We start from the raw sequence: 16,383 nt of genomic DNA on the forward strand, positions 1-16,383 counted from the left end.
ACACATCACACACTGCTGGACTCGTGTCTCACAAGTGTTCGTCTTTGTGTGGTTGGTAGCACATACCTGAGCGAGTCAATGATAGACCGAGAGGCTGAGCGAGTGAACAAAACATAAATTATCATAGAAAGCAACAAAACAACTTATGTCATTATGGGCCCAATTTTTGATGTTAGCCAAATGCCTTGATGAAAAAAATCAATAAAGCAAGGTTACAACACTCATAGCAATTATGCCGTCAGTTATTTTTCATTTGTTGGCTTTGCAGTTTTCACACATCAGCACAGATCACCCCTCCACCTCTCGCTTTCTCTACCCAAAATCAATTACTTAGGGGCAATGGTAAAATAATTGAGGGCGCATTTAGGCCTTGAAATTAATACATAGTTAAAACGTTAAAACTTTTTTCGTAACTTCTCACTTTTAAGTATTAATTTACCTCTCAAATTGAATGTGGAAAAAAAAAGAATGAAAGCACAATATTTTATTCTCAGGCAGAAACAAGATGCAAGAGTTTATTTAATATGTATTCTCTTTTTTTTCCATCAACAGCGAAGACAACAGAGGAACAGACCATATAATGTATGTGTTTAGTGCATAACACAGACCTGTCTCACAAGATGACAGTTAATCCATGAAGACAAACCTGTACTAATAGTAGTTAATATTTGAAAATATACTGTAAATGACATGTACATTCATGCACGCAAAATATGTTAATAAGAAGCTCAGAGCATATCTGAATAATTAATAATGATTCAGCACAGAAGTACTTATTTTCTTACCACTTCTCTTGAAAAAAAAAAATCAGTTTCTGGCCAAATTAAAAATACCTGTTTCACACGGTGTTCACACTGAGTGAGGCCTCGGTTCAAACAGGGACATACAATAAACCTTCTACTGATGTTCTGGTCTTAGTTTCATATCTGTACACATTTCCTATTGGGCTGGTCAAACAGCTCATTAAATACACTCAAGGCTGTAGAAATATTCATTACAGGCATTTTGACGGATTTTACAAATCTGAAAATACAGCGGGTTCTTGGAAAACATGCCAACGGAGGGACTAAGAGTATTAAGACAGTGAATCTGGCTCCAGTGAAAGAGAATGGGGGGAGCTCTTGCAGACACTGCTGGGTTTTTTTTTTTTTTTTTGTTACTGTTTATTTTTGCTGAGATGGGTGAAAAATAGGGCTGGGGTTGATTTGTGTTGTGTTCAATCTTCAGGTAAGCCACATAAAATAAAACTAAATCTCTGCAAGCTCTGAAATCAGACACTCAACCTTGATATATAACATTCGGCAAAAGGAGAACGGAGTTGTGTAATTAAGGGTTTTAAGAGTAGGCAGCATCACAGAGGAAAGAGGAAATTTGGGGCTCTGACTATCACTGACATTTTCCAAAAGGTATTTTCACCCACAGCAGCTCTCCTCCAATGTTTGTTATAATGATGGCCTGCCAGCCGAGGAGACAAGGTGCTATCTGTTAATCAGATCCCCAGAGTGATCCACGTCCACTGGTGATAGCCATGATGGACACTTTGCTGGAAGACAGAGAGAGAGGGAGATGGACAAAGAGAGGATGTTGATTTGATATCAAATGTCAACAGTCAATAAATAAAGACACACCAGAAAAGAGAACCCTGTAGTTTCAACTTTAGGTTTATAATTTACCAGGAAATTCACTTGTTATATATACAAATATATAGTTTCCACAGTGCACATGTATACAATGAAATAGAGAGAGACACACATATAAACACACACACAAGTACACAGTGCAATCAGCTGAATACCTAATAGCCAGTAGCTTATCAATTCAATTATAAATTAATCAAATTTATCCCATACCTTAAACAGTCTGATAGCTGACAACAATCTAATGGCTCTGGAAACAAATTGAGTAGGGTTATAATCATTAAGAACAATTTATCTGTACCTCTTGGACATATTGCTGTGACATACACATTCTTCACGTGTTCCAATCTGACCTATCTAAACGACCCAGTTTGTTGATCACTTGACCCTGCAGAGTTCAAAGGTCAGCCAGTTCAAACAGCTATCAGTGTGCTGCAGGTTGCAGCAGGCATCATAAAACTGCTGTTTCTTATCTGAACTCTTTGACCCCTCATTAACCCCATCTCCACTGCCCTGAGAATTATCACCTGCCACAGAGGCGGAGAAATCCTTTGCAGCATCTGGTGGGTTTGCATGTGCGTGTGCGAGCAAGTGATAGAGAACCACAGCAGGTGTGTTGTGCACCACACTTTATTGAGTGAATTGTCGAGTTAGTGAAAGTCAGTAGAGCGAGAGGCTGTCAGTCAAACAGTGAGCTAGTTGTAATGTGTAAAGCAATGAGAATAATAAGAGTCTACAGCCATGCTCTGTGAAGCTGTAGGTACTTAAGCAAGGTGCTTTGAGCTAAATGTTAAAGTCAGCTAACATGTTCACAATGACAGTGCTAACATGCTGATGTTTAGCAGGTATAATGTTTCAACATCTTAGTTTAGCATGTAGCATGCTAATTAGCACTAAATGTCATTAATTTGCAAATATTTGGTCATAAAACAATATTGGACAAAAGGAAATTTGGACATGATGGTGGCGCTAGATGAAAAGTCAGTGGATCACCAAGTTTATTGCAATTCATCCTGAGGTGAACATGGATGTGTGTGCAAAATTTTATGGTGATCCAATCCAATAGTTGTTGGGACATTTCCTTAAAAAAAACAAACCAACAAATCCCACTTACGCTGTTGATCACTAGTACTCACTTTATTAACAACGTTAACAAAGTTTCAGTCCGAAATGTCACTATATAAAGTAAGCACAAGTAATAGAGTGTGTGGGATTTTTCGGTCCTTTCACAGTCAGAATTTGTAGTACTTATCTAGAAAACATGAAAAATGTCAACCTTATGGTGGCGCTAGAGGAAAAGTTGGGATCACCAAGTCAGTTGGATTCATCCTCTGGGGACAGTGAAAGTCTGTATAAAATGTCATGGCAATACATTTAATAATTAGAGATATTTCTGTCTGGACCAAAGTTGTTGACCAACAGACCAACATTTTCATCCCTACAGCCATAAAGTACAGACAGAAAGACTGAATGTCCAAAGATGTTGGTTGTATCATTGCACTTCGGGGTTTAGCTGAGCACAAAGCAGCAGCATGTCTGATAATACTGCACTTTTTTTTTTTTTTAGCTGAATTTAATAATTTAACTTGCTGAATTGAAAAATATGTATTTGTACAAGTGTCTGTTCAAGTAGGTGAGACGGAAGAACATGGAAGTAAGAAAGAAAGTAATACTAGTATGCAGGAGGTGCCATTATTTTCAAACTATTCAGCTAAACTCTCACCCATGAGCACCACAGCATGCTGTGTTACAAAATTGATACTAACAACCACATGCTTTAAAGTTTCAAAGTGTACATTTGGATTTGTCTGAAAAAAAGGTCAATGTGAGCTGGTCAAAAATAAAATTATGGTGATCCAATTATGACTCAGAGTTTATTGCATTGCACCCATGAAAGTCAAACCAGTGCAGCTGAAACCCAAGTTTTTTTTATTTCCAAGCCTCCATGAAAGAAAACTTTTACGGAACCACTTATCTTGAAAGCAAGACAAAAAAAAGAAACTTGATGTGAATATTGGGAAAAGATCCTTCCTTGAATTACACAAAACAGGAGATTTGTAGAGGATACTTCAAATTTATCATGTGACCCTTCCTTGTTGCTCTATTTGCCTCAGATGATATGAATGACACATGGACAAGTTGAGCAAACAGGGCTCAACTTTAATAGACCTAGACTCCTGTGGTTATTCTTTTGATTTACAGTATAAGCCTATAAATAGTTGATTTTACTCAGGATTAATGATTTTTGGTGTTTGATGAGACAGTTTATGTCCTCATACGAGAGGCTTCATGAACTTGCATCAGTTGGATATAAGGCTCATGAGGCCTTCATGTGCTTTTTCATGGATAGATTCATCACATAGATTTACATAGGACAACCCAAAACGAATTTTCTTTTCAACAGATCTCTGCATGTGACGGCTCACTGTCATGCGATCCATTGCACCTTCATTATAATACTCTGGTCTGGTGTGAAGTAAGAGGTATGCTTGCTGCACGGATTACTCCTCTGGGACCCTCCAGGACCTATTTTAAAGAGAAATTCCAGTTTATTACAACTTGAGTTTTAGTTTTGTAGCTTGGGCCATCAGTAGTATTGGTTTTGATAATGTTATACTCATCAAAGTAATTGCTGCTATCTTGGAACATGGCAGCAGAAATATAACATAAAAATAGGTCCAATTGGGCAACAAACATGAATGGCATAGAATACCAAACGGGCTGTAATCAAGTCAACAGTTTAACCAGATTAACTAAACTACTTTATTTAGAGGAAAAAACTTAAGTGAGCGCACTGCACCTCACTGCATAGGAAAATGGAGTGTTTGAAATTGTAGCAAATATGGGAGGTTAAACGTTAATATTTCACCTTTTTCCCGCTTTCAAATAAGTTTGACTGACATAGGAGTTTCTTTACAACCTGTCTGACTGTCCAACCACTTGGGTTTCTTGCCTGGTTGGACATACATTTAGTAAACCTGTGCTCATATCTCAGAAATTACTTGGTGAGTACAATGTAAATAGAACTACAAAAGTAAAATCAAAGCTGTGATAAACCATAGTCTTCCACCTCGTAGGAGCAGCAGCGCTACAGGCAAACATTGGCAAAAACGGCTCACCATATGGAGAGACTTCCCTTCTCAATGTCTAAGACCTCATTTCCACCAAAGTATTAAGTTGCTTTGCACTGCCTCTTGTGAATGATGTTCAGGAAAACCAATTGGTGCTTATGTTCGTGCTGCCATGAAAATAGCCCTCTTTCTTCATAACAATTACTATAATTGGTACAGTGTGTGTGTCTGGTTGCAAACCTGTCTCCTAGAACAGTTTGTATGTGTTCACCTAATATGTTTTGCTGCCTGGATTACTTTCATAGGCAATCTTTTTCCAGTCCAGGAGGGGTAATATCGCTATTCCCCAGAAGTTGTAGGTAAGAGCTTGGGGTGGATGTTTTGGCCTACAACCCACAGTACTTTGAGACCAGGATTTCCACCCTGCATCCTGTGCAAAACATCCAATTCTGACATGGAACACCATTGTTCACACACCAACTATCAACACTGGTTTCTTTTTAATGATTATCTTCCTGTAATCCTATCCAAGTTGTTTTATTTGCCTAAACTTAAAGCTGCATTAATTGATTTTTTTTGGCCACTTGGGGGCAGCGCAACATGCTGTGGATTCATTTGGAGTCATGATTTTGGCCACCTGACAAATGTAAGTTCATTTTTCACTCTCTAAAGGGAAATGTCTGGATCTTTAGCTGCAAAATTCTCCACTATGTTAACTAACTAGTTGCTAACTTTGCTTGTCTTTGAGTGCTGGACAGGTAGCATACAATGAGTTTATCAGAACAGAGCAGAGATTGCGACTCAGAAAACTAAAACAAATGAGCTTAAACAGGCGATAAGGTTCTATAGAGATGAGAGGATAATTATCAAGTCTGGTGATAATTATCTGTGGGTTCATCACTACACATAGACATAATCATTTGATATATAAAAATATGAATTAGTGCAGCTTTAACCACTCTTAACCATAGACATGGCAAATTAAAAAAGCATTCATATGAATCATTTTTGTAACAATTATATGGATCATTATGGGAGGCAAGGTCAACTTGATTGGTCGTTCAGACTGGAGGACGTGTTCAACCTATAAAACTATTAGTAATTGAAAACATTATTCTTTCTTTAGTGGCCAGGAGCAAATATTGAAAGGAAAGCAAATTGAATACGGTAGCTTGGCAGTTACGGTTATGAAAATACTTTCAATATCATTTTGTGTTGGCAGTAAACAGTTTGCAGATATGATTAACAGAAATGTTTCCTTTTTACCTATTGATAAAAATGTCATCTGCAGCAGCATTACTTCTCCTACAAAACGTATTTGCTTGACTTAAGCAAACTGATTGACCCTGTTTCACAGTAGGTATTGGAAGAGTTGCATTGTCCACTTCACAAAGCCCCTCCACATGAGACTAAGTTTTTTTTTCACAATATGGTCTGGACTTATTCAATGTTCAGTCACTGTAAGGGCCTCAAATTTGCAGCATATTTTTCAGCAAAGCACTTTTCTCTTTCATATGTGGAGGCAGGATTGTACAGAGGAGATTGAGGTCATGTCTTTTGTAGCATTTAAGAGTTTAAGGCCAGGTGGAGTACAATCATGATTAGATTACACACGATTCTGATATTTTTTTAGACTAAACATCTTAAAATGTGGTTATTTTTAAACAATACATAAATTAAAATAAAAGGGATTTAATATTATCCACCAGAGTTATCATTTTTTGGTGGCTAGTCAATAATTTCTTAGGTGGGTGGGGTAATGCTGGTGGACTCATGACCTCAGTATAAAAGTGGGAGTCTTCTCATCCTTTCATTCAGTGATGGACAGTCCCGGGCCACTCAGTATGCTACACCCCCACCCCTCTAAACTTCTGTCTTCTTAAAACTTATTCTTTCCTTTCTCGTCCTTCCTCCAAAAAAAATCCCCGGTTCCTGTGGATTGCCTGGTTTTGTGTGGTCCCAGCACTGTCCCGTTTTTATCACTCCTCTGACGGGTTACCCCGGTCCCCCTCGCACCTGCGCCGCTCCCAGGTCCCTACAGGAATGCGCTGGGGCTTGTAATCGCCTTTGTGGGGGCCATTGAGTTGTACGGCTGACTGAAACTTCCCAACCTCACAGCGCGCTGGACGCTGAATGGGGCTCAGCGTGGGGCGGCTCTCCAAACCACGGCCGCTGCCAAATTCCTACAGTGGCGCTCCACAATCACTCCCACACAGGCCCCGATATACAGCCAGGCAGGAGGGACGGGGGGGCCGGGATGTGGTGGTGGTGGTGGTGGTGGTGGTGGTGTGTGTGTGTGTGTGTGTGTGTGTGTGTGTGTTTGGGCAGAGAAACTGAAAGTCTACATTTAACTCCAAACGAGGCGGCCACTTTTAGCTTCATATTGCCACTTTAAATGAACATGGCGCAAAGATTCACTGACTTTTTGTCACTTTTTGAATAGTTGTCCATGTGAAAACAGTGATTTGGGGTAACAATAAGACAGATATTGTTCTTTTTTTTTCTTAAACTATATCTCACCTCATCTCAAAAAGTTCCAGTGCAGAGGCTATTCCGACAACGGAGAAATCTGAAAAATAAAAAAAATAGAAAATAAAAAAAGCGTTTGGTGAATGCTATGGACAAAGTTTGAAAATAAAGCAATTTTTCCTAACTTTCAGTACATTTGTGCTGCGTTTCGGTGCATTAGGTCTGTGTGCCGGCATATAGCGTGGTAGCTGTGGGTAGATAGAGCAGCACTGCAGGATTAAGAGGCAGCAAGATTGTTAAACATGTCAACGTGTAATTGCACGATAAGGCCCTTCCGAGGAATTCATTGGCCCAGTTGCTTTCTCTATTCCGCGCTAATCTCGCCCGGCACATTCGCTCTGTGCAATCTGTCTCCATAATCTTCTGTGACAGAGCGGGCGACGAGAGCAGGCTGCTTGGTAATTTTTTTAGGAAAGGGGGGGAGACGCGGAGAAAATATGCAGAGGCGTGATAAAGTGACGCTAATTATCCCCATTTAGGACAGGGAGTGCAAGGGATCGGGGCTTTACGAGCAACCGAGTGTGCGCTGGAGCTGATGGCCTCCTAGCACGGAATATATCGGTGGCTACAAGATAAGAGTATCGCACGGTGGAGAGATTTATTGGCCGGTCAGCTAAACACTCACGCGCGCGCACAGGCACACAAATATAAACACACACACACACACACACACACACACACACACACACACACACACACACACACACACACACACACACACACACACACACACACACACAAGCCATGGCTGCCTGCATATGTTGCACCCTACACTTACCCCTCTTCCACCTCAAGGTGTAATTTATTCGGGTTAAATTTGCCAGAACGCTCCTCTTTTTAGCCTGGCGATGCGCCGTGACGCGCTCCGCCTCTCCGGGCTTTCAGTGTTAATCCGCATCTCTTCACATCAACAGATAAGATAGAAACAGATGCAAACACACGACGAGGACATCCCCATGCCATACGCTGTGCGCCGCAGCGCGGAGAGATGTCTCCATAATGCAGTTTCTTTTTGGGGTTTTGGAATTTAAACTAATTTCCAGACATTGTTCCCTTGATTTTTCCCCCCCAATAGATTAATGCGCAGCCAGACGTTACACGCTTTACTATGAGGCCTAACAGGTTTAATTGACATACCATGCAAGTCTTTATCAGTGTGAAATAGGCCCTTTAACTATGTATTTGAGATTAATTGATTTTTAAAAATGCCTAAGTAGGCATATATTTCCCTCATTTGCATGTGTATGGATATTAGTCTGTATCTACATATGAGGCCTACAGGCAATAAAAAAACATGTAAATGTCAAAACCAGCTGTGGCCTGTCAAAAAAAATGACGTCACTTAAACTGAATCGTTTTTAATCATTTCAAGAGGATTAATAATCTGAATGACATGGGTATCTGTTTTTGTCTAATCCTCAATTAAGTCTTTCTTTTTTTAATCAAAAGGTACCAAAAACTCCGTGTTATGTAAAATCAAACATCTACATGTTCAGGTGATGCAGTTTAGAAATTCTGATGAGTCATCAATAACCTAGTGACTACTAACGAGGGTGCAGTACTTGGCCATCGCGAAGTTTAGGTCCCGTCAGTGCAACAGTTAGGCTGTGTGAGTTTTGGTTGTGAACATTAAATACAAAATTATTTCATATTCTGCTTTGTGTAGTGAGTGCAACTGTGGTTTTATATTCTGAAGAAGAGACATTAAAATTTTCTTCCTTAACAATGACAGACTGTTAATTCTCTTAGATTTTTCTTGTGGTCATGTCAAACTTGAAAAAATTCTGTTTAAATTCTCGTTCTTGCCTCGTGCAGTTTTCCCCAAACCGCCTCCTTCATTGACTCTGTCAAGTGTCAAGAGCAGAAAAATCCCACAAACGACTCTCCCACCGCCTCACTGCTTTAGTATATGATGGGACCATAAAGTGTCACACTAGGCCCGGTTTGAATAAAAGTTATTACAAATATTTGTTATACACTTATGCACATAAATTAAAATATTTGAGACTTGAATGTACGGATTTTTCCTCTGAAGTCTGTCGTATTAGCTATTGATCACTACTCAGCTACTAATATATCAGTTAATCTATCTATATTTGTTTACTCCCAAATATAAAAAAATGAATGGTAAAAGACAGATAAAGATGATTTAAAAAAACACACCCAGGGCAGTGGATGTAAAATAAACCAGGTCTCCAGTTGAGGTGAAAGTTCACAAAAAAAAATCGAGTCTTTAATTTATTTATTTTTCTTCAAAAAAATCAATCATGTCATCACTAAACTGATCATTATATATTACTGTTCTTAACTGTTTCTGTCTCATGAGTTATGTCAAGTGCTCGAAACAGAAGCAGTGAAATTACAATCACAACTTCACACTGAAATTCACAAAATTTCTCTCAGTGCATCAAAAAGATATGAATCTATTTTAATGTTTTTTTTTGTATAAACTGATATTCATTTTTGTTTTTTTAATTAATCTAATATAAACCCACATTCAAAATGTCAAAAGGAGTGTGTGAACGTGTAATAATGGTTGTTAAATGTTTGTTTAAGAGCATTTCGCTTTTTAAAATCTGATGTGATCTCAGCAAGAAAAGGAAGTTTGACACAACTGCAATCACTTCAAAATAATGATGTCATTTAAATGAAACAATTTTTTTTGCTGCTTAAATTTGCTAAGAAAATAGTTATTTCTCAAAAGCAGCTACAGAGAAAAAGATACATTTGTTAATAGATTAATTCATCTTAAATTTCTTACACCCGGTAATAAATAAGGACGTTTCTTTAATAACACTAACAGGTCGCTTGTCAAATGAGGCCTTCACGTATCATATATGATCAGATTTTTAAAATATGTCCACAAAGAAATATGTAAGGCATCATATTTATATGAAAGGAGAATCTGGGCCGTCGTCTTGGCCTCCATTAAATATTCAATATGACTCTGGAATATATAGTTTAGTCTGCACGCCACTGAAATTAAACAGAGCCATTTCATTTATGAATTAATTTCTAATTACCCATATAAAAGTTTAGCTAATGAAACATCATCCTCCTTACAGGCCTACAGACTGTACTTTTTACGCACAATTACGCACAGACAATTAGGCAATTTAAAAGCTCGTGGGATCTGTGGGCAGCAGCGGTGTCAAAAAATTTAAAGAGGTGGCTATTTTTCCTCGAGAGGAGGCTCGATCATGTTTTTTGTTTCCTAAAGCGTGGAAACACTCTTGTAAGAACACTGTGAAAATAATCAATCTAAGACCGTTCTCTTAAGAATCAAAGCAACATCTTGTGAAATTTATTCAATTCTTCTTCATTGCAATATCAGGGCTTTTCACTTGCAGAAAAGCACTTAAATTACAACAGCAGTTGCCCGTCATCCTTTGAAATATTAAAATTATTCACAATTTACAATAATTAGAGTGTTACAATAAAAAGAGATGATTTCCAAGAATTAAGACACAGGCTTCTGCAAATGAACACAAACGTTTAAAGAATGCGGTTTTCCCATATCTTTTAAAGCACTTTCTTATGATTATGACACGTTATCTCATTTCAACAACTTACAAGAACCCCCAAATCATGAGACAGTTGAACCAAATACCCCCATGTGAACCTGGCGTAACCCTCAACTAAGACTGTGAAGTAATGGACAAAAAGATGGTAGCACAATAACCAATATCTCAGCATCATATTCGTTATATAATTCCACTGGTGGCTATTCCAAAAAGCCGAGATGAATATGCTATTTACCCTTCATTTACAATATCATAAACATTCTGTACAAAATGCAGGTAGTTCTCGGGACCGGGGTTATTTAGAAAAGAGGTAAATATTTGGTTATGTGTTCGTTTGCAGTTTTCAATTATTCTGTGAGTTCTAAATGTGTGTTAGAGGGACCGTCCCGTTCACTCCAGCCGTGGCGCTCTGGTAATGTTGCGGCAAGGCATGGAGTCTACTTTGCATTGACGGGTCCCCCGGCTCTCCGGTCGGTAAATACATGCTTATCATCTCTCTCAAGTCTCCGGGGCAAGGACCCCGTGAGTGTGTGCTGCTGACGGGAGGGCTTACACTCGGCTCCGACTTCACCAGCGACCCTAACGTCCCCATGGCAGCTGAGGAGGAGACGCCGGAGCCCTGGTGCTGTGTGTAGGTGATCCCGCCGTAGCCGGATGGAGAAGCGTTCATGTAGCTCTGAGAGTTCGAGATGGGGCTGTACTGCAGGGCTGTCATATCGTAGCGGTGCATGGGCTGGGGGTTGTGTGAGTGATGGTGGTGTGAGTGGTGGTGGTGGTGCGCCCCGCTCCCCGGGTGCTGGCTGTAGGCTAGCTGAGCCTCCTGCATCATCGCAGCGGCCGCCGCGGCTGCAGCCACCTGCCCCGAGTACGCACCGTTTGCCCAGCCGTTCATGTGCGCATAGCCGGAGCTGGCGGAGCCTCCGTGACCCCCGGGGCTCTCTAACCTCTGCCCGACCCCGGATGAACTCATGCCGACCCCTAAACCAACTCCACCGCCCCCACTGGGCCCAGAAAGCAGTCCACCAGCAAGGGAATATTTGTCCTTTTTCAGCAGCGTCTTGGTCTTCCGTCTTGGCCGGTACTTGTAATCCGGATGCTCCTTCATGTGCATGGCTCGCAACCGTTTCGCCTCGTCGATGAAAGGGCGCTTCTCAGCCTCGGACATCACCTTCCACTCGGCGCCCAGCCGCTTGCTGATCTCAGAGTTGTGCATTTTGGGGTTCTCTTGTGCCATCTTTCTCCGCTGCCCACGGGACCACACCATGAACGCGTTCATCGGTCTCTTCACCCGCTCCTGATTCGCTTTGGACCCGCTATTCGGCCCCGTTTGCCCCGTGCTCGTATTCGTTTGGGGGCCGGGGGAATGAAGGTCAGTTTCCATCATCATGCTATACATTCACCTGGTTTTAAACTTCGCCACCAACAGAGAAAAAGTCTATTTCAAGATAGGTCAGGCGCGCACAAGATCGGGTGCGCACAGGATGACTGGGTTACAAAATTAATTTTCTAACCCCAAATAAATCAAATACGAGATCAAAATTATTCCCAAAATGGATATAAAATATTCTCCAACCAGTATTTCACCCTGTCGCCTAGGCTGGTTCACATCCACTGTGATAGAATGCGCATTTGAGCCACTTTCCCTGTCGGAGTTGAGAAGTTGGTTAAAGCGGCGGCCATATGATGCGCACTGACAGCGGTTAAATGAGCCACAAGCGGCCAATGAGGCTCTAGCAACAGAATGATTTGCATGGCGTTTGGTCAGGTGACTAGAGGACCATAGAGGAAGAACACACCGGAGGAGGAGGAGGCAGAAAGGAGGGTCAATCCCACAAATAGCACAAGGCATTTGAAATCTCCAAACACGCTATCAGAGACTTCAACTAAACAAAAATAACTAAGATTTGCTAGTATTGATGTTGCGGCCAAAAGGTGGGTGAAGTCTGTGATTACGATGAGTCAAACGTCTACACATAATTTTGAAAACAGCCTGCGTTACATTAAAAAAAAACACTTTAAAATATCCAACACCATCCATGCAGTTTATGAAGAGGCAGAAAGTTTGGGTGAAATTATTTTTTACCCTCCACTTTGTCTTTATTTTTGCCTGCAAATCATAACATTCCGCTCTGTCTTTATCGGGTTATTTTTAAATCCACCGTGTCTCCTTGTAGCCTGTATTTTATGCACTGGAATTACACTAAAGTCTACCCAAACCAGTTCAAGATCAGACCACTTGATACCCCACCAGTGCCTCAAAATCCATTTTGCTCTCTGTGTCTGTTTCTCTTTCACTCTCTCTCTCTCCAGGTGTGTAATTAAGGTATGTAATAATGGTGGGTGTCAGAGCAAAAGGAAAAAAAAACCCTCACACACACTCAGTGTAGAAGATAGAGTGAAATAGATTTGGTGAACTGCTGGTCTAAGAGGAGAAGGATGGATAACATGTAATGACATGAAATTGCCGGGGCAAAGCGCCGTTACCGCCGTCTGCTGGTGATGGTGCATGCGTCCTGGTCGTGCCTCTGTGTGCGGAGCTAAAGATGAAAAAAAGGTCACAGGTAAACTGCTTTTACATGACTTTTAAAAAAAAATGTGTCCGACAGCATCTTATGTCCCCTGTTTAACATCCAGTCAAGTTGCTCGTTTTGCAAATCAGAAGTGGGAAAAACCGGGTCCGCGCATATATAATCCAGATTTCACAGCTGACCTCCTCTGAAAAGCCCAATCAACCTCTGATTGAAAGGGAAAACGAAATACCACTTCCCGCGGCGAGACTAACGATTTAATCATTCTATCGCTCTTTGCTGTTTCTTTATTTTAATTAGAGCTTAGCTTGATATAGCTCTGTTTAGGGCCTGAGGGAGCGGGATCACTCGGACGGATCCATGCTTCTTTGGTAATAGGGTTAACGGGATATCACAATGGTCAGTAAACGATTCCAGTGAGCCAGGCCGTGTGGCTTAAGGAAGATCACATTATGATGATGATGACAACCCGGAGAGCAAGTGAAGCTGTCACACAAGAAAACAAACAAAAACCACAGAAAACCACTGTTGACGGTACACTGGTTTCTTCTCTTAAATATTGAAATAACACTAAAAGCTTACAGCCTCATACGAAACTTATACATGTTTGTCAAATTAATTTAAAATGTTTTTTTTAATTAAAAGTTAAACATATTGACCAAATCTTTAACTAATTATACGTGCAATTATAAACTGGCATTTTTTTCCAGACACAGATTTGAGCATAATTTAAAAAAATCCACTAAATTCATCTTCAAACTCAAAACACTCATCTTTACCTCAATACAGGTCTAAATTAATTTAAACAGACGTCACATTGGCGTTGTTTAATTGTCAAAGCGAGTAAATTAATTAACATAAAAAATAAACTGTCACCGTGTAGATGTAAGGATCGATTAGGAATAATCATATTCATTTATTACTATTATTATTATTATTATTATTTGTTCTTCTCATTGTTGAGTGCTTGTTCAGCATTGTACAGAAGGGATTAGCCTTTACAGTGACACTGGGACCCTGGTGGCCCCATGTTTACTCTCTCTGTCATCCCCCATCAGTCACTCCTCTTTTTAACAAACCTCTTTTCAAACCTCCTCGCTCCTTTGTGCGGCCTCTGCAACAGGATGTGTGCAATGCGATGATGGTGCACGACTGGGGACAAGGGTCAAAGCAGTTATACCGCGCCCCAGCACACTCCCCACCACCCATTTATTAATTTAAAAAGAAAAAAGTAAGAGGACTGTGAATAAACAGGTAGCTACAGAAAATGAGTTTTACTTCTGCGCTCAGCAAACGCATCTATAAATGCAAAGCAACCCAGAAAAAGAAAAAAAAAACCTTTAGCCCCTTTAATCTTTGCCCCTAAAGCGGTTAACCAAGTCAGGAGCACAATTTCCACGTGTGGTTGCGCGTGTGCACAAGCGCGCGTGGAACTGGGTGGTTTTGCCTTTGGGGAGGAAAAAAGAAGTTGTGATCACCTGCTGATCACCTGGACATAAACCGGGGTTCTCATGGGTTAATGATTTAAACGTTACGGAGAGAAAGCACCTGTTTTCGAGCTTCAATTTACGCACCCTAAAAACCCAGATAGCTACATTCACATACACACGCGCACACGCACATTTACCCCCCCGCCCGCCAGCTGAAAAGTCGAAAACATTGAGAGAAACGTGTAACCTAAATATTGACAGCCCACGCGTAAAACAATTCACCGTTTAATTAACAGGTCATCGTTTAAAAGCATGCAACTGATTTTTCCCGGTAATTCAGCCAAAATAGGAGGTGGCACAGATGATAACACCTCTCTCCGGAATAGATCGGGGAGCCGATATTGTCACTTCGGAAAATCAAACTGTGTCGGATGGAGAGCAACTGGTAGCGTCAGAGGCGATGGCACCGTGCGCTCGGCGCAGCTCACTTGTCCCAAAATAAGACAGCAGCCTGCAGCTAGAAACAAATATTCTCTGTACTGAATTGAACACAGCAGACGCTCTGAAATAAAGGCTGCCAATATAGACTGACTTATTTCAGAATGCGCGATCACTGATCTCAGAAAGCATGCAAGTTCGCTTATTTATTTTTAAGCAGCAATTAAAATCGATTTTACGCACAACAAATAGATGAACTGCTCCTACGGGTAAAATATTTATATAAAAAGGACCTTTCTTGTCATATGCAAACTTACGCATGTTTCTCTCGTTCCCTCCACTCCAGACCAAGTGGGCAGATTTCTCCCTCCATATCCTAAAGCCGTCCTAAACCCTTCAAAGCTTCATGTAAGACCGCTACTCCCACTACAATCTGGCCGCCAGAGTGCCAAGGCCATCCATGCCCGGTGCCCAAACCCAACACTAAACACACACTGAGGGGCAGAGACGAGAAGAAATGACTTTTTTTTTTTTACACTCTAAAAAAGACAATTCCAAGTTATTGTTTCTCTCTGCGAAAAGGGGGCTTGCTTCTAACATAATGAAGCGTCTTTTGTGTGGCACAGAACAATACAAAACAAGTATTCTAATAAATAGCCACTTTTTTTTGGCTCTCCAGGATGAATGGGCTGGAGCGGCGGGGTTCTGAAAGGCAGCTGTGCCGCATTTCGGGGAGGAGGGGCGAGGACTTGGCGAGGAGCCCCGCACCCCCTTTGCCTCCTCCTGGATACCGACTCCCATTACTGATCCTGGAGCAGAAAAGGATGCAAAGAGACGAGGGGGAGAGGTGGGGGAGGTATTGACTTTGGAGGCTGTATTTACTCAGGACTGTTTGCTACAAAATGATCCTCGAATCATCACATAGCTTCATGTGAAGTCCACATAATGCAATATCCAATCAGACTTAGTTTATATGAACCTGCACAGCTTGCAAGCATGTGGTTCTGACAGCTCACTCACACACACACACACACACACACACACACACACACACACACACACACACACACAACAACAGTATAAAACACAGCTGGGCCCATTAAAGGTTTCTTATTTGTACTTTGAGACACATTGTCAGCATCTGTTTCTCACACACACACACATAGCCTACTCCTCTCCACTGGAAATTCAGTGTTGATGACCTCACATATGAAATTTCTTCTCAA

The 16,383-nt window shown here is 40.9% G+C and overlaps 1 protein-coding gene across 13 annotated transcripts in view; it reads right to left on the reverse strand.

Annotated features, from left to right (window-relative positions):
• Window positions 1-1,137: 1,137 nt before the first annotated feature.
• Window positions 1,138-16,383, reverse strand: part of sox1a (SRY-box transcription factor 1a) — an 88,178-nt gene continuing 72,932 nt past the window's right edge. For 6 of the 13 annotated variants that reach the window (XM_044365581.1, XM_044365580.1, XM_044365582.1 and 3 more), the window contains one exon: window positions 10,437-15,966. In XM_044365581.1, coding sequence (XP_044221516.1) covers window positions 11,123-12,157 — 1,035 coding nt within the window. In that variant the 5' untranslated portion in view covers window positions 12,158-15,966 and the 3' untranslated portion in view covers window positions 10,437-11,122. Of the gene's footprint in view, window positions 1,544-3,549; window positions 4,164-7,228; window positions 7,278-10,436; window positions 15,967-16,383 lie in introns of those variants that run through there. The other 7 variants (XR_006405973.1, XR_006405975.1, XR_006405971.1 and 4 more) reach the window with 3 other exon arrangements.

The sequence above is a fragment of the Thunnus albacares genome, chromosome 11 (assembly GCF_914725855.1).
Source record: "Thunnus albacares chromosome 11, fThuAlb1.1, whole genome shotgun sequence".
Taxonomy (NCBI): domain Eukaryota; kingdom Metazoa; phylum Chordata; class Actinopteri; order Scombriformes; family Scombridae; genus Thunnus; species Thunnus albacares.